The sequence below is a fragment of the Augochlora pura genome, chromosome 2 (assembly GCF_028453695.1).
Source record: "Augochlora pura isolate Apur16 chromosome 2, APUR_v2.2.1, whole genome shotgun sequence".
NCBI classification, from domain to species: Eukaryota; Metazoa; Arthropoda; class Insecta; order Hymenoptera; family Halictidae; genus Augochlora; species Augochlora pura.
In genome coordinates, this window is record NC_135773.1 from 6,014,724 (window position 1) to 6,033,540 (window position 18,817).

Below are 18,817 nucleotides of genomic sequence, written 5' to 3' on the forward strand. Positions count from 1 at the left end.
TCAATGTGTATATATATACTACTGCATGCATAATAGGTAGCACGTGTGGGACAACTCGATAGTCGACATCGATAGCAACAGCGTCGACTTGACCAATTCTAGTCAACTCTCGACGAATCAAAATTCGATATGTAGCTACATCGATATTGTATGGGAAATTAGTGTAAAATAATCTCTCAATTCAAAAACTATAGCCAGGAGCACCGAGCGTTTGAATTGAGAAAACGAAGCAAATTACTGTGTTCTGATTGGCCCATTATTTACGATCGACTATGCAGATTTCTCGTTTGTGTGAACACTTACAATAGAACTTACTGGGTTTGTTCTACCTCTCTTGGTCATTTTCGTTCTTTTTTCTAAGTAATTGCGCGAAGGTAGATGCGCAGTAGAATGGTGGGGATAAAAAGATTCTTGAATTGGGAAAAGAAAATATGTACATATTTGAAAAAACATGTACATATTTGAAAAAATTATAAATGCGAAACGTGATTTCGCAAGGTTAAAGTAATGTTAGATACGTTTCATGTTCTTGGTCTAATATAACAGTTTATTAAAGGTATCGGTTCGTATGTGTGATACGTAAATAATCGGTGAACATTTATTAATATATATCTATATATATACATATATATATACATTATAATGTCTATATTGGTATCTTATTTATCGTTCACCTGAGCAGAGAGTGCCTTTGCCAAACTATAAAATATTGTACATGACATAAAACTACAATTTTAAACAGAATAAACGCCAAGACATTAAAATGTTGACTCCACGTTTTGAAATATCTCAAACTGACACTGAAGTTTCAATAATTATTTATGCACCATATGCCAATATTAAAGATACGGAAGTTTACGTTGAAAAAACGGATTTCAGATTTTATTCTGCACCATATTATTTAAGGTAAACTATTAATGAAAAGTAAATACGTGTTTTTGTTCTACAAGACATTTTGTTTCAGGTTATTATTACCAGGTGAAATAGAGGAGAATGATTCCTCCTTTGGATCATATGATTGTGAGAAAGGAGACTTTTCTTTAAGATTTTCTAAAGTAAATAAAGGAGAACATTTTGAAAATTTAGATATGATAACTACTTTACTAGCACCACCAAAGAAGAAGACCAATATTATTCCCAACATTGAAGTAATTGGTAAATATAAACACATATATGTATTTAATTATTATTATTTTAGTGCTAATTCTACATTTTCTTCATCTTAGGAAATCCATCAGCAAATTCAGAAGACATTAATGACTCAGCCACTGAAAATGATTCCACACTTAATGAGAGTGGAAATGGCGATGAATGGTATATGGACCAAAATGTTTCTACAAGCACTACACCTCTTTTGACTAGATCTCCAAAATATGGTTTTGCAAATAAAATTTCTGGAGCTTTGGCAGCTTTTGAGGTATGTGGTTTAAAATATATTTTATATAAAAATCAATTAACATTTACATACATATCTTTATTATATCCTTTAATTACAGTCAGCATGGATTAAGGAAATAGTAGATCTTCCATCGCCTGATACCATACCTGAATCTGAAAGGAAAAGCTTACGAGAAAAGAGTGAACTTTCAGACTTTAATAATGAACACTACTTAGCAGATTTAATGCAACCAGAGTATATAGAACTATATATAAAGTACACTGCTGAATGGGATACACTTGAAAAAGAACAGATTGTGCTAAGTGACATAGAAGTAGATTTACTAAAGGAACTCCCAAACAAAGAATATCTGTTAAGCAATGAAGAAACATATAAATTACTTTTAAGTTTAGTTGATATTTTATTTGGTAGTTGTTATAATCATAGAACTACTTTAGGAGATAATACAGTTGAAAGTAGTTGGACCATTAATAAACTGAGTTCTACTTTATCTTGGTTTGAAGTATGTAATATTTTACAATGAGTACACTCGTTGTTTTTAGTTACATCTCATATAATTGTTACATTTTTAGTACTTTTCTAATGCAGAAGAAGTTATAAAAGCATGTTTTAGAAGATCGATATGCTACCCTCTTTTTAGGAACTGGGAACTTTCTTTAAAAGTTCTGGAAGATGTTAAGAAGGTTATTAAATTGGGTAAGCAAGTCATTCTTAACATTAATTATGTAGTTCTTCGTGTTATTTAATTTTTAATATATCTTTTTATCAGGTAAAAAATATATTATAAAACGCTTCTGCGAAATACACAGTCTGTTCAACAATTCATGCGAGCCACGGTATATACTGAATCAGTTATACATAAAGGATTATTTAGTGTGGCTACAAAAAATTAATGAATCCTCAATAGAATCTCTGGATACGATAATACGCGACGTAAGTATAAACTAGTATAACATAATTTTTACTTAACGAAATATTAAAAACTATAAATTTGCTCTAAGATACAACCAAGCAAGGAAGATATGGGTTTCGATTTAGTGGAACTAGAGCAAGCAGCTTATTCAGTTCAAGAGGAAGATCTGATTATAGAAAATTCTGTTCATGAAATGGTGGACCAAATGGATGACTTAGTAATTAATGGCAATGGACCAGACAAGTAAGTATAACAAATCAAACTGTCTCCACATTTTTCAAATTTAAGGCTTCCTTGAAAGATGTTATTATGTCTTTATTTTGTGTGATTTTATTTTAAAGGCCAAAGACTATATACTACATTAAAGACAAACATTCTTTAAAGTATTTGTAAGTATTTCAATGGGACTGTTTAGAATATTGATAACTCTTTTCTAACATGGCTTAATTGTGTACACCTTAATAGACAAATAAAATAATTATACATGTGTAAACTCTTTCCAAAATGTGCTAGTATAATGTACTAACTGAATCGCACTATCCCTTGTTCAATTGTGTAAATATCAACTAAGATATACATTTATTACCAATGGTACACAGCAATAACAATTTACCATTATGTTTGCACACTAAGCATGGCCACAAACGCACAATAAAGAATGTTTTGAAGTACAGTTTACGTACATGAATTAACATGATGTTAATGTTTTATACAGATTGTCGAGCAGTTCAAGTTCAAGTGACAGCAGTGATACAGATTCAGAGAGCGATTCGGACAGTAGTACTTCCAGTACATCTACCACAAGCCATAGTACTCTAGATTCCGACGATGAAAGCGAACCCGAATAAATATGCAGTTGTCGCGTTCAATGTTTGAATTTTGTTCATGCAACTGTCTTTATCTTGGTAAAGGTAAATGCATTTCTATGTCTTTATCTGAGTAAAATTATAATACGAGGAAGATTTTTGCAAATGACCATTTTGGAAATACTATCTTTTACTTAACTGTATTGTACCTTACGTGTTCAAGAACTATACATACGCGACGTATGCTATTTGAAAGGTACACAATATGGTTCCATGTTCACAACTAGCTTTCTATGAACTTACTAAGTGTTATCTTAACAATATCCGCGTGTATGTATGAGCTAGATTCTTCTGGCTATTTTACAACAGTGTGATATTTACTTACATGTACAATATATAATACTAGCGTAATATACATTTATTAAATAAATACGATTTATTTGTTAAAGAATATAATGAATCCACGGCACTAATTTATTATAATGTTCAATTAATCTGCGTTGTACAAACTCTTCCGAGTCTTCATCAACCTTCATTTTCATACTCGCATCTGTTACATCGTCATCACTAGATTGGACCAGTGTATCATCTTCATTATCGATAGTGTCATCAATTTTTGTCTCGGATCCTTCTATCTAAAAGGATATTCGTATAAATACAAAATTACATTTTGTAATGAGCCTCTTAAAAATGATTACCGTATCATCCTCGAGCTCTAAGAGCTCTGTATTTTCATCTTGATTATTAAACTCATCCTCTTCGGTTGTTCTCCAATAGTATGCTATTTCTCCGTACACCCCTGGACTCTCATTTGGACTATTCGCTAATTTACTTGTTGAATTCGGGTTCACCTTCGACTTGAAATTTTGGATATGTAAAGATAATTAAATTTCTTCGGAAAGTTTTGCGATATTTAAAAAAATGTTACCTCTTGGTCGTAAATTCCACTCATACTATGGAAATGATTATGGTAATCAGGACTTCCTGATTTCAGAATTAAATGTGTGTACTCCTTCGTCGTCTGATTTTCTTGATGAATGTGTGGCGCGTACAAGATGATACGCAAGGGCAGATCCTGATTTTCTTTTATTTGCGATTTCGCGCTTTCATCACTCGCAGAATCCTTTATGTTTTCAAGCTCTTCTGGATGTTTCCTTGTGCCAATGGGTGTACTAATAATGGTAAACAATAAATTGTTGCTAGTCGTGACCCTTTGTTCTTTTAGAGAATCGCTACCTTGCGTTCCTTCGTAATCTTCGGTCGTCTTGATGTTTGAGTCTGTAGATACAATTTTTGTATGGCCTTGTTGCGAGAAAACTTCTGTGGTTGGTTCTATTTTATCATTGATGAAGGGACCATTACTTTCTGCATTGTTATATTGTCGTAGATTTTCTGCAGGGACGGTAATTGTCTGATCTTTCGTAAGCGGTGTATCCGTTGTGACTAAAGAAGCTCCAGTTTCGTTAATATCTAAATTTGTGTGGGTAGAGTATAGAGTACTTGTTTTTTCATGTTTTTCTTCAACGTTTGCTTCTTTTGAAAGCAAAGTTGAATTTTCGGGAAATAGTGTTAAATTTAACTTTAAATTATCAGCAGTTATTTCCGTATACGAATCAGAACTCTTCTCTGTTCCTTTTACGTTCTCGAACAGATATTTTTCGTATTCCATCGTGTTAGATATTGGTGATGGTTGTTCCTGGTAATTATACAAAATAGGTGAATTTTCTATAGTTTTCATGGAATAATATATTTTTAGATTTGCGATACGTTATGCTTACGTTACACGGGCCGCAAGGATATTCTTTATACGTAGAAAGTATAGCCGCTTTAACATACGGGAAATATAGTATACTCCAAGGTATTATTACTTGATATGTTAATTTACCACATCTGCAACAACAGAAGCGTGTATATTGTTTATAAATATTAAAATACTATTAAAGTTAAAACAAATGATACTTTCTAATCTCGTGACTGAAAACATGTTTCCTTGTTAATTAATTATGAAACAATAGTCTAAGAACGAAATATCTGAGCGTCATGGAAGTGGATATCAATTGTAAATTTTAATGAACAATAAATAATTTATTCACTATTGTTAACCAGGCAATCAATTAATTTCATACAAACAATGCATCGTGATACTTGTATCTCCTCAGCTCCAGATAAAAAATATATTTACTCACTGGAGGACCATTTATAGATTTTTTTAATGGTTGCGGTATATTCGATAACAATTTTCTGAATAATTTCATTATTAAATCTACTTTATCATTGAATTCAAATAATTATTGAGTATTAAAATTCGCAACTGACTGTATCAAATAGTTCTCATCAAATTGAAAAACACTGCACTCACCGATCGAGAACAACTACTTCATCCCTCGAGGCACGAAAGTAATCCCATATACCTATTTCAGGTGTATCCCGGAGAAAAACAATACCGTTTTCCTTGATTTTCGCCTGATCATTGGGCTGCGTTTCCTCGGTACCCCAAAGATATTCCTGACTGAACATATTCTTTGATATCTCTTTCCATGTTCTTATCTCTATATTGTTCTCCACACTGTTCTCCGGCAAGTTCGACGATGGCGCCACGACGAAGAACAAAATGTTCAAAAAGCCAGATCGCTCTAATCGTTTCTTCAGTAACTCCAACCTTTCACAGAATGACTTTAAAACATTTTATTTCGAAGCAATTCGTTGTCATAATAAAATGTAAAAGGGGCAACGTGCTCAGTTGATAATTCGTTTTCAAATTGCCTAACGCATAATCTTAATTTAGCTGTAGCTTGTTAAATTAATGACATTTCATACAATGTTCCGTGTAAACAACGTTTTTATTAAAGATTTCAGTTCTCCGGGAATACACTGTGAGGAGTCAAAGACAAGACTTTTCTACAGGCAGTTTCTTAATGGTTCTTTTAAAAGTAATTGGTAGATTTCTTTAAAAAATTGTTCAAAAGCGAATGTAGTTTCCTGCACAATTGGATAAATTGCAAACAATTTAAAAGGTTGTCGAGTTTGATTATACGGCTTGATCATTAAAAGGTATCTTAGGCTTTCGGTAGATACAGAGTTAAGTATTGGCAACGATTGAAGGAAGTTAGTTGTTAATGGCTACTTGGACGACTCACATGACTGCCTGCCTAAAGCTGTAATGCCAGGAAGGATCTAAGAAAGCGAGGACATTCACGTATCCCAATTGTCCCTTCCATAAGTTTGTGGCGCGACATTGTTCCGCATATCCGAGATCTCGTTGCGAACCCCCTCGAGAGTTCTCTTCTTCAGCGGGGCTGCCAAAAACCAGCGCGATCACCAGCAGAAAAGCTAACACCGACATAATGTTGACACTTTTGCGACTATGCCACCTCGATTCAACAATAATATGCACAAAACGAAATGACAAACAGAAACCGCGTAAGCAATTCGAATTTAAAGTCCACGGAACCAAGTTCGAATGTCACTCTTTAAGTTTGTTCAACGAGACGTTTAATTTGCATGAATTCAGTTGATCTGTCCGCAAAATTTGCGGTTCAACGAGAAGATCAATTTTCGTAGATTTAGCTCATTTGTTAGCAAAAATTACAAGAACGATTCTCGTCCGATGAAAAAATCAATTTGAACAGATCAAAATTTGAATTCGTTTAAGTAAACACTGTGATTTGAAGTACACCCACGATAATTGTTAACGACGGCGGTTATCTGTCTCGCGAGATAAACCGGTTGAGAAAGCAAGAATGAATCAGACGATCGGCTGCTGTAGATCGTGGATGGCCGACGTGCAAGCGTGGTTTGCCGATATCCGAGCAGAAGAATCAATTTACGTCGGATTGATGAGATATGTATGCGGGTCACACGGGGACTGCAGCGTTTTTCTGACCTCGCATGTTGGTTTGCTCCTCTGCTGCTACTGTTACTGGTACTGCTGCTGCTACTGCTGCTGCTGCTGCTGCTGCTGCTGTCGTAGCAGACTACCGTTCAACATTCCTCCTACACGTGACATGAACACGACACCCTTCCTCGGATACTGTCGTTGACACGTTGGTAGTTCATGAGACGCCTTGTTCGTATAACGTCCCATCACGGTGTCTTATTTTAGAATCTGAATTATTGATTTGCAACATAAAACGCGTGGAAAACCGGATCCGTGAAATCGCGCATCGATTCGATCGATCTAAAGACGCTTTATTGATCCATAGAATCATCCTAATCGATACTTATCATTACTTATCTTCACGCAGGATAAAAATGATTTACATCGTTTGCAAACTACAGATATTGTTCTCTTTCATTAGTAATTTGAACATGTTGAGAACGATATATTGGTAATCTAATTTCATTCAAGATTACCGGAGAGTATTGGGTAATTGTCAGTGAGATTTGTCAGCTACAAAAGAATACGCGGCGTTCGATATGCCCGATGGGAATCCTCGTCAGCAAAATTCTGACTTATCGTCGAGACGCGTGATGCCGGCCGTTTCAATTTCACTTCTTCCTAGATCGAACATTCGTCGAGATCAGTCGATGAAAATGAACACGTGCGCACACAGTATAAATGGAACAGAGAGTCCCTTGTTCTGAACTTTTCAATGCTCGGCTACTGGCCGGATGCTGGTTTGCGTAGCAGTAGCATTTTGTCTCGATCTATCGACACTCGATCTCTTTTATGTATCATTCGAAGTAGTGCCTCTCACAAGATGACTTAGATGACAGTAACAAATTCCGACAAATTCAATTATTTATATGCCTGTGTACTGTGGAACGATAATACTAAGTCTTGCGAACTTTATCGAAACAAGTGAATCGTTATAACTTTGTTGGAAATTCTCGTTGCACCACTCATGCTTCATATCGATCTTTAAATAAGTAGTATCTTAAGTGTTTAATAAGGAACTGTATCTGATAATTCAGTGAGCACACTTATCGTTACGACAATTATGCAGAAGCATTACAGAATTCAATATTGTCAATATTTGTTCGATCAAGACGACCATAAAAACAATCAATGATATGTGTAAACGTCGCCGCAAAAGGATTGATCCGTTTCTTCCAACTCTGAACTGTTGTGTTAAATCGGCGAGCTTGTCTTCTGTATAATAACAAATAACAAATGTGAATTGCAAAAATGACCGATTCCATTGCGAGCAAGTGGATATTGATCGGATTATTATCAATTCCGTTCGTTTTAATCGTATCTTCCGATCGAATCGACATGGGGTTGCACGTAGGAGACGAAGAGGACACGGCAACGTCGACGTTCTTCGACTATTACAAAGACATAAGTGAAAACGAGAGCTCGGAAAACACGGAGAAACCGTTCAAAAACAAGCCCGATACTTTGTCGCGTCTTTTTAAAATGAACATCGATCGATTGAAAAATCAAACGGATCAGGCGAGTACTATACTTTCTCAATCCGTCGTTCAGCCACGCAGAATTTTCAATATTTCGCAGATGGATAATCCAGCGAAAAATCTTTCAGATGGAATTAATTTTCTTGGTCGACGCATCCGGATCCGTCGGTTTGAAAAACTTCCAATGCGAGCTGAACTTCGTGAAAAACCTTCTGTCAGACTTCATCGTGGGACCTACAGCTACCAGAGCCGCGATTGTAACGTTCGGCGGAAGACGAAACATCAGACGAAACGTCGATCAAATATCTCGTGTGAGCGACAACGATCACAAGTGCTATTTATTAAACAAGCAATTGAACAACGTTAATTACACCGGCGGTGGCACCTACACCCGCGGCGCCCTTATCGAGGCCATCGTAAGCGTTTTTGTTATGGGATGATTTTAGGTAAGTAAAGTTCTCGGGTCCACTAATTTTCTAAAATGCCTGCCGTTATTCGGTGTTAGAGGATTCTGGAGAAAGCACGGCAAAACGCGAAGAAAGCAGTGTTCCTGATAACCGACGGCTTTAGCAATGGTGGCGATCCACGACCCGCAGCGAATCTTTTAAAAAGTGCAGGTGCAACAATATTCTCTTTCGGAATTAGAACTGGCAACGTTCAAGAGCTCCAAGATATAGCCAGCTTTCCTGGATACTCGCACAGCTATTTTCTCGATAGTTTCGCAGAGTTCGAGGCTTTTGCGCGACGCGCTTTGCATCGTGGTAAGTTCAATGCATTTCGCATAACTCCATGCTGTAAGAATGTCACTGGATCCCAATTTTGTACTGGATAGAAAATTCAAGATCTCGACTACTGATGCTTGAAAATGATTTGTAGACTTTGGTCGCTCGCGCAAAGGGTCTGCTGTGCATCTTTTCGTTTTCAGATTTGAGAACGGGGAAATACGAGCCAGTGACGTTATCGGACAATTGCAACATCTTGTGCGGCAACATCAGCGAAACCGGAAACGACCAGAGCTGTTGCGATAATTTCGCGACGTGCTCCTGCGGCATTGCGACTGGACATTACGCTTGCATTTGCCCGACTGGGTATTTTGGCTCGGGTTTCAAAGGATCCTGTCAACGTGAGTTCAACAAACATCTAGTCTAGCAAATTCTGCAGAACTGAAATGTTTATTATACTAAGTTCTCGTTGAATTCACTTTCCTAAGCTTGCCCAAATGGCACTTACGCCTTGGAAGAGATTTCCGGCGATTCAACGTCCACCTGCATATCTTGTCCTGACGTGAATCACGTGACTATTAAAGCGCCAGCAACTTCGTTGGATGATTGCGTTTGTGCATCGGGATTCATCACCGACGGAAATAAGTGCGAAGGTAATTTGTATATTTCACGTTTCCTCAACTACCAAATGAATCCTTTACCGCTAGCGAGACGTGGCATTCCTCCAGACAAACGTACTATATCTTTAAGGGGATCAGGAAATTCCGGTACGTACGGCCCGTATTTTTCGAGCCGGAATTTTGGTTTCGATGCTAGCCAACCATACTGTAGGGTTAACAAATTTATTTTTATATTATTGCTGAATTGGTCAATTGCATAATTCAGTTCTCACCTCGGCACTCATAGTCACCGGAAACGGCAAGCACGTTTTTCCTTCTTCCCGTACAAATTTTTCGATCTCAATGATCGCGTGCTTCTCTTCGCAAAGTTTCGACATATCTTTCTCCAATTTCCTGCACGTTTAATCATTGGTAATATTTTTTGTTCATAAACGAAATTTATTCACGGTACTCACCCATATTCGTCCAACAACCACTCGTACGTTTCTAACCATTTCATTTGCAACAGTCTTTGTTTAATTATTGCTTCGGTTAAGTTTCTCGAAGTTGAGACGAAGTCATACGGTTTATTTGATCGTGGATCCATTGTATCGTTTGATAAAAATACTACAGGATTATTTAAATATCACAAAATTAATGAAACCAATTTCGATTCGTTCAGAATGAAGTTTGGAGGCGTACTGACTACGGACGCAAGTAAGCTGATAACTTCTCCGTATTAAAAGATTCGAATTATGGAGTATTACCTTGAAGTTGTAACAGCAAGATGACTAAACTGTTTGAACAAATTGCAATAATTTGAACACTCTTTATGGTCCTTCGCAGTGATCACTTGTCCTAAATTGAAGATACCTGAGAATGGATATCTGGTAAAAGCCAGCGCGTGCAATAACGTGGTGCATGCAGCTTGCGGCATAAGATGCAGAATCGGTTTCTACCTAACAGGCGATAGTATTCGACTCTGTAGCAAAGATGGTAATTGGTCTGGAAATGAGCCGAAGTGTTTACGTGAGTTTATTAAATAATTAGACTCCGAATGTTGTCGAATGTTTCAAAATATCTTCCGCATTTTTCTGAAACAGTAAAAACGTGTCCGGCACTTCGAGCTCCCTCGCATGGTCGGGTGAGATGCCAGAACGATGATGATCAACACTTGATCACAGAGGGTAATACAGCGTTCCCGATCGACACTCGTTGTCAATTTCGATGCGACAATGGCTACCAGCTTCGTGGGAGCAAGATTCGTAATTGTTTGCCTTTGTCGCAGTGGGATGGGCTCAAGGCGACGTGTAAAGGTAAAACTTCGTTGTTGGCCTTAGCTGCAGAAGCATTTACCAGACTGGAAATACTGGTCATACATTTACTGCATGCAATGCAGTAAATTATTTTAGTCGTTTATTCGAATACCACTCCCGGGGATAATCGACATTCAAAGTATTGCTTCTGAATGTCGGTCGGCAATGACTAATTCAGTGACTTCAAAATAAGAAAATACCAAATAATCCTTTGACATTTCATTTATTCCACTTTCAGGGATAAAGTGTGAACCTTTGAAACGAATTCCGCATGGAAAGATCTCACCCGAAATCTGTTCCGGGCCAGAGAAGGTACCGTTTGCAACAAATTGCACAATTACGTGCAACAAAGGTTTCGTCCTCGAGGGTCCGCGTGCAAGAATGTGCGGTGGACGCTCCGGAATCTGGACGCAACGACGCAGCATTAATCGCTGCATAGGTAGTTACGAAATCCTAAATATCTGTTGTTTCGAAGGATAAAGAAAATTTGCAATAAATTACAATCAATTTTCTGATCTTTTGAAAAATTTTTCTTTTTCAGATAAAATACCACCTATGATAACGTGTCCGCCAGACATCGTCATTGAAAGTTTGCCAGGGAAAAATTATGCGTACGTAAATTGGACGAGTCCTGTAGTCTCCGACAATGCAGACGAATTCCCATCAGTTTGGAGCAAACCGTACGTTACAGTGCCTTGGAAAGCAAAAATTGGTTCGCGTAATGTGGTATATATGGCGCAGGATTCAACTGGAAATAAAGCTAGATGCAAATTCAAAGTTAAAGTGCTCGGTATAATTTCTAAGCTTATTTCAATCGATAATGTATAAAATAAGATCGATCCTGGATCCTAACATGCAACTTTGTTATGTCGTAAAATTCAATAATCGTGTATAGCAATTTATCGATTGTTTTAGATACCGAGCCGCCGATGATTGAAAACTGCATAGATCCACCGATATTGTTCACTGATAATGGGATCGGTATAAGCAATGTGACTTGGGATGAACCCGGTTTTTATGATAACTCGAAAGCACCGGTGCGGGTGGAACAAAATCATCGTCCCGGTGAAAGCTCATTCCCGATTGGATTTACAACAGTCGTGTACAACGCGATCGATAAGTATGATAACGTGGCGAATTGTACGTTGAATATCACTATAAAAGGTACCGGACTAAAGTAATTATTTATTTGTAAATCAATCTTGATTTTACACTTAGTTTAGCTAGTTGTTATCCCTTAGATTCGCTAACGTGTATTCTATTGTTTATAGATGTATGCCAAGAAATTCCGCAAGTGTTGAACGGGTATTCAAATTGTTCAACGTCGGAGGATAGGACAAACGAGTGCGTTCTGGTTTGTGACGATGGTTTCCAGTTCGCGAACGAACTTTCAAATCTTCATGCTGTGGAAGATGTATTGTTATTAAAGTGCAATACGAGTAACATGAATTGGACTGAAGAAAATGATATTCCTGACTGCTCTGGTATACGAGAAATATCTCTAAAATTCAAATGAGCAAAGAATATTGAATATACGGATTTGTAGTAATAATTGAAAATAATTATATCTATACACAGAATCAACTGCGCCGAAGACTGTGTCTCAAGAAGGAAACATCGTTTTAGAAGGAAATGCAACGTGCGACAACCAAACGACCCTGCGTGAAGTAAGCATTCATTTTTCGTTTTCATCGACTTCTGAATTAGATTTTCTGAAACACTTGACTACCATCTGAATTAGTTGAGCGAATACATCACGGCCGGTCTAAGATCGACATTGCTCGACATTTGCGGTAACGACGTCGAATGCAATCTTATCACCTTCGACCCTGAGTGCAAGGCTGATGCTGAATTAACGGAAGACCTTTATTCCAACTCATTAAGGAGACGGAGGGACTCAAATTCTAACAAATTCGAACTGTATTTCAACAATGATCCTGCGTACAGTGTCGATGATAAAACGAAGAAGAACGTTAAAAGGAATGACGATGCTAATAGAAACAAATCAAGGCCGAAGAAGAGGAAGGAAAAAATCGAAATCAAGTTTAAAATTCTAGGTAAGCAATTATTCAAATATTTTTGTAAGAAGATTTCTCATAGTTTTATTTGGAAATGCATTTTTCACAGGAAAAATCGTCGAGGAAAATATAAACAATCCGAGAGAAGGAATACAAAAGTTGAGACATAAGATGGAATCAATGTTACAGTTCGGGAAACTGAATTTGTTGGACGAGAAGACTAATCGACAGATCGCCGAGCTTGCGCTGAACCTCCACCTTGTTTTCAAAAATTTTGAAGAGCTTTGCGAACCAGGAAGTGTTCTCAAAAAGCACTCCTGTGGTAAATAAATCCATCGATTTTGTTATATCTTCATCTGTTTATGTTTTATCAATTCTAGTGAAATGTCCATTGGGAACTTTCTTCGACTCGTTGGTTCATCGATGTCGACCATGTCCTTTCGGGGAATACGAAGATACTTCTGGCTCCCTAAAATGCAATCGATGTCCTGAACACACGTCTACCAAAAGAATGCATTCAAGATCTATGCGTGATTGCATACGTAAATAAAAATATACTGGTTTTAGGAACAATTGTAATTTCAATTATTACTGTTACAGTAATATTGTTTGTTCTTTCATAGCTCTGTGTCGGCCAGGATATTACTCTCGAAAAAAACGATACCACGGTATCCGTATAGCTCTCGAGCCTTGTCTAATGTGTGAAATTGGAACTTACCAGTCAGGCTATGGGCAAAATCATTGTCTATCTTGTCCATCTAATACTACGACTGAAAATCGTGGTTCCAAGGATGTAAAAGATTGCTTGCCACTGTACAAAATTGATGTAAATACTTGCCAATTTGGATCATGTTTGAACGGTGCACAGTGCGTGCAAGAAGACAACGACTTCATTTGCGAGTGTCTAGATTATTATGTCGGTTAGCAATTTTCTTATGCCTTTTGGTACAATTAAATAGAATTTGTTTACTACGCCAATTTGACAAACAAATGTTACCAGGATCAAAATGCGAGATGTTCCGAAATCCATGCGACTCTTTGCCATGTTTGCACGGCGCAGCTTGTAATATTGAGAATCTCGCGAACAGCGCAGTAAATTATAGCTGCTCGTGTGAAAGTGGCTACACAGGACGTAATTGCGAAGTAAGTGCGGTATTCTTTAATAAATTAGTGGAATAATAAATAATATTCATATTTCTAGCTTCGCATCGACGAGTGCGCTCTGAATCCCTGCCGAAATAATGGCAGCTGCGTTAGCACAGAAAACGATTACAATTGTGAATGCAAGGATGGCTTTGAAGGTACTTCAACGAATCATGAATAATACGCATTCTTAATTATCAAGTATTCCATCAAAACGTTTTTATTCTTTCTAACGAAGCGTTTCAATTCTTAGGAGAATTTTGTGAATCTCTCATTGATCACTGTGATCCTCCGCCATGTTTGGAAGGATCTACCTGTCGCACTGTCAATGAAACTTGGCAGTGCATCTGCAAACCTGGTTTCCTCGGACGTCATTGCAACTTATTGCCTTGCGACTGGTTGCCTTGTCAAGGGAATTCCTACTGCGTGAATATTGAAGAGGAAAATGCAACAAAGTCGAGTTACAGGTGTGTAAAAGTAAATTAGTAATGTCTTCGGAAAGTTTATATACATATTTTGATCATTGATGTTGCTCAACTAGAATTAATCGATTACTGCCAATTAGATGATCTTACTATTTTGTTAATGGTACTCTATTGCTAGATGCCAGTGTAACGATGGCTATACCGGAGAAAATTGCACAACAAGAATAGATTACTGTGGTAGCCATTCATGTCAAAATAATGGAACATGTTCGAATGGAATTTCCAATTATACATGCACCTGTTCTATCCCCTTCACAGGAATCAATTGCGAGACTGGAAAGTATAGTCTTGATGAACATCTTACTGTTTTATTTATCAGACTTGAACAAATTTTTCATATAATATTTTCCTTTATTTATAGAATTGCCATCTGATTATGTCATGCATTTTACTAAATCAGGGACCACTGACTACGTCAGAATGAAAGGGCCGGCAGTTAATATTGCCGAGGTAACTAGTGAAATAATTTAATAATAAAGTAAATAAACCACATACATATAAATTTTTAGTTAACGACATGCTTATGGCTGCAATCGAAGGACACATTTAATTATGGAACTGTGCTCTCGTACGCAACGCGGTATTATGACAACACGTTTACATTAACCGATTATAACGGGTAATAAAAAACATTACTGTAAAAAGAAGTGTGACAATATGCAAAGTATGTTACAGAGTAAATGATTTTATTCTATTATAGACTCGTTATATACATCAATGGACAGAAAGTAGTCACTGATATTAAGGTGAATGATGGTCATTGGCATTTCGTTTGTATTACCTGGGAAAGCGAAAATGGTATATGGAATGTATTCATCGACGGACATTTGCGAGATAATGGATCCCGTTTAGCGAAAAATACTCTTATTCAAGGTGATAATATATCTTATTAATAATAATAATATATCTTAATAACATATTAAGGTAATAATATCTTATTAAATAACATTTGTGCAACAATTTTTCTAGCTCTTGTCAAATGTTTCTTTGTTCCCAATTATTTATTAAATTCACGAATAATTAAATGAAATACTTTGTATTCTTTTATAATAAGGCAATGGTACTCTCGTGATCGGGCAAGAGCAAGATCGAGTCGGGGGTGGATTCTCCGAATCAGAATCCTTCTTGGGAAAAATAACTTTGTTGGATGTTTGGAATAGAATTTTATCAGCGGTAGAAGTAAGACATTTATTCAACACCTGTGACAAATATTACGGTAACATGATCGCGTGGCCACAAGTGCAAGTGCACGCACACGGCGACATCGCAGTAATTATTATATGATTCCTTACATTAAACAATTTTTATTAAGATGAATAGACTTTTGATTGAAAAACATATTTTCAGATACTGGGCAGTTCCTTCTGCCGTGGATGTCCTCTGCCAGTTGTTCCGTTTAAAGGGAGTATAAATGTCAGTGAAGATTTGTCGGAGATCACTTATCACTGTGATCTCGGTTACGTGGTGCGATTTCGGGGGAAAGAGCATCAATCTCTGCAAATGAAATGTTTGAAACAGGGACATTGGGAAGGCTATTACAGCCCTGTCTGCGCTAGTAAGATCAAACATCAATTGAAGACAATACTTACATCAATTTGATTAAACGAAATTGTGGAGGATCATAAACTATTTACATTTTCTAGTATTATTTATCCTTCACGGTGACAAGTTTGGTCTTTATTTCAGAGAAAAGGTGTGGTTTCCCCGGATATTTTCCTCGAGGTCGTGTACACGGTAAATCGTACTTCTTCGGAAATGAGATACATTATTCTTGTTTGAGCGGGTATCAGCTTCTAGGAAACCCTCACAGAATTTGCAATGCTGAAGGAAAATGGAGTGGCGTGGCCCCTGTTTGCATAGGTGAACAAATTATTTGTTTTCGTGTAACAATTTATCTTGTATTATACATTAACTTCGTACAACAGGAAGGACGTGTAAGAATTTATTGGCTCCAGAACACGGCGACATTGAGTACGTGAGAGAGGAGTACGAGAGAGATGATCTATCAATTCTCCAGGTATGAATCGCAGAAATGCATTGATCAATAAGAATTTTGAATGAAACTTTGTTCCAGGTGGGTCAACAACTAGAGTTTAAATGTGATATAGGCTACCATTTAGTTGGCGAGAAGTTCTTGACGTGCTTGGAGTCGGGATTATGGGATCACGAAAGACCAACATGTGAAATTTACGGATGTTCATCGCCAAAGGAGTGAGTTGTACAAAAATAACAATAAATATATAGTAATCTGTCATCTCCATATACGTAATCTCACACTTTGACGACGATTTGTCTAGTTAATTTAATGGCTCCAGTCGACAGTTTTGTTGCATTGAGGACGACCGCTAATTGCAGTTTATTCAATTTCTGTTTACAGAATTGATCACGGTTACTTCATTTTTACTAATTCAAATAATCTACATGAAACTTCTACCATAAGCATGGATTCGGAGACGTTTAATAAAACCATCAAAAGACATTATTATTTCGATGACATTGTTGGATACTCTTGTCACCTGGGATACAAATTTCAAGGACAGCATAATTTATTGACCGAATTTAAACTTCGATGTACAGAAAATGGTACTTGGAGTGGGTTCGTTCCTAACTGTGTGCCGCTTAAATGTCCCTGGCCTGATAACATAGATAATGGCAAAATATTTTTAAAAACACAAAATGATACCATCGAGCTCTTAAAAGTTGCAGCACCAAATGGTACAAAGGAGGATGCGGCGTTAAAAGAAAATGCTGATCTGGGAGATCAGTTAGTTCTTGGCTCACAAATTTTGATAACATGTGATACAGGATACAAATTAATTGGAGATACCATCGGGGTATGCATGAACAATGAAAAATGGTCACTGACATTATCGTCTTGTAAACCTAATGAATGTTCCATCTCAGAGTGTCCACTTTTTAAATATCTTTATAAAGAAACAGGTGACAATAATTATACTAGTATCTGGAAAAATAATATTAAAGAACCAAATGAGTATTTTAATGGATCCTACAAAAAATTAGAATATTTTGTGAAAGGTCATAGCTACAACGATCAAATAGTGGTTGCTTGTAAGAATAATTATGAGATCAAGATAAGCGATGGTAATAATAATATACATGTCTCCAATTTAACATGGTCTTGTAGTAAGAATGGTACTTGGCTAATCGATTATTTGAAATTAAATAATGACATAATTGAAAAGTTATTTGACAATGGCCTAGTTGATATTTGCGAAGAAATGACTTGTCCTTTAATTACAGTAAGTATTGCATATTATTATTTTGATAAGTAATATAAAGAACAGCGAGATCCAAATAAAAATGTTCAATAGATTCCAGAATATGGATACATTGTTGGTAGTAGTAATAATTATTCAAGAATTGTTAACAGTAGCATTGCGTTCAAATGTCGTCACGGTTATATACTTGAAGGCAATGGAGTGTCTGTCTGTTTTCCAAACAGCACATGGTCATCAATTCCTTCTTGCAAACGTAAGAATAAAATTTATAGCATCAACTTATTTCGTACAAGTTTTTGGTCAAGAAAGTATTACATGTTATAGCTGTAGTATGTGGCAAGCCACCAAAAATTATAAATATGGTGTTAAAAGAAGACAGTATTGAAACAGTAAGTTATATATTTGGCAACATGATTACATATCAGTGTCTACCTGGGTACTTAATGTTTGGTCAACCGAATGCACGATGTCTCGCAAGTGGAAATTGGTCCAAAGTATACGGTACATGTTCAAGTAAGTATCACAACATAGAAAGCATATTTTAATAACATTTTCAAATTAATTTATATTTGTAGAACTGTCATGTAATAAACCAAAACTACCACCTGGTGTCACTGTACATGGTCGTTCATATTTATATCAAGATCAGTTAACGTATGTGTGTCCTAACAGCAGGAAACAAGGATTGATAACGTGTAAAGCAGACGGTCATTGGAGTGATCCACCAAATTGCAATGGTCATTGACAAGGGACATTCCTAGCATAATTAAAATAAATCATTCTAACAAATTTATGTGACAGTTTTTTATTCAATGTCAAAAT

At 36.6% G+C, this 18,817-nt stretch overlaps 4 protein-coding genes across 5 annotated transcripts; 2 read left to right on the forward strand and 2 right to left on the reverse strand.

Moving 5' to 3' along the window:
* The first annotated feature begins 95 nt into the window (after positions 1-95).
* Positions 96-3,538, forward strand: LOC144476941 (protein SHQ1 homolog). Of its 2 annotated transcripts, XM_078194285.1 has the most exons (9): positions 98-906; positions 965-1,155; positions 1,227-1,417; positions 1,497-1,901; positions 1,972-2,095; positions 2,169-2,332; positions 2,401-2,555; positions 2,654-2,701; positions 3,028-3,537. In XM_078194285.1, exons 1-9 carry the CDS (start codon positions 764-766, stop codon positions 3,158-3,160), a joined length of 1,554 nt encoding a protein of 517 aa, XP_078050411.1. In that variant the 5' UTR covers positions 98-763; the 3' UTR covers positions 3,161-3,537. The 2 variants fall into 2 exon arrangements, with proteins under 2 accessions (XP_078050419.1, XP_078050411.1); XM_078194293.1 differs by lacking the exon at positions 2,654-2,701 and having other exon boundaries at positions 96-906; positions 3,028-3,538.
* On the reverse strand, positions 3,289-6,973 carry LOC144476937 (uncharacterized). The gene is made up of 6 exons (XM_078194274.1): positions 6,256-6,973; positions 5,478-5,777; positions 4,897-5,008; positions 4,047-4,814; positions 3,817-3,975; positions 3,289-3,753 (listed from the first exon to the last, which is right to left on the reverse strand). Exons 1-6 carry the CDS (start codon positions 6,459-6,461, stop codon positions 3,562-3,564), a joined length of 1,737 nt encoding a protein of 578 aa, XP_078050400.1. The 5' UTR covers positions 6,462-6,973; the 3' UTR covers positions 3,289-3,561.
* Positions 6,974-8,169: 1,196 nt separating this feature from the next.
* On the forward strand, positions 8,170-18,803 carry LOC144478047 (sushi, von Willebrand factor type A, EGF and pentraxin domain-containing protein 1). Its single transcript, XM_078195771.1, has 32 exons — positions 8,170-8,513; positions 8,602-8,889; positions 8,979-9,234; positions 9,399-9,596; positions 9,684-9,848; positions 10,641-10,823; positions 10,898-11,110; positions 11,349-11,549; positions 11,652-11,900; positions 12,026-12,274; positions 12,382-12,594; positions 12,689-12,777; positions 12,852-13,167; positions 13,238-13,450; positions 13,509-13,670; positions 13,752-14,048; positions 14,129-14,271; positions 14,330-14,429; positions 14,525-14,738; positions 14,875-15,041; positions 15,118-15,206; positions 15,266-15,375; positions 15,457-15,629; positions 15,811-16,025; positions 16,104-16,311; positions 16,443-16,616; positions 16,682-16,773; positions 16,831-16,967; positions 17,134-18,016; positions 18,089-18,248; positions 18,320-18,508; positions 18,571-18,803. Exons 1-32 carry the CDS (start codon positions 8,247-8,249, stop codon positions 18,738-18,740), a joined length of 6,783 nt encoding a protein of 2,260 aa, XP_078051897.1. The 5' UTR covers positions 8,170-8,246; the 3' UTR covers positions 18,741-18,803.
* Positions 9,877-10,401, reverse strand: LOC144478041 (uncharacterized). Its single transcript, XM_078195766.1, has 3 exons — positions 10,271-10,401; positions 10,088-10,208; positions 9,877-10,020 (listed from the first exon to the last, which is right to left on the reverse strand). The coding sequence occupies exons 1-3, from the start codon at positions 10,399-10,401 to the stop codon at positions 9,877-9,879; spliced, it is 396 nt and encodes a 131-aa protein (XP_078051892.1).
* Positions 18,804-18,817: the final 14 nt, after the last annotated feature.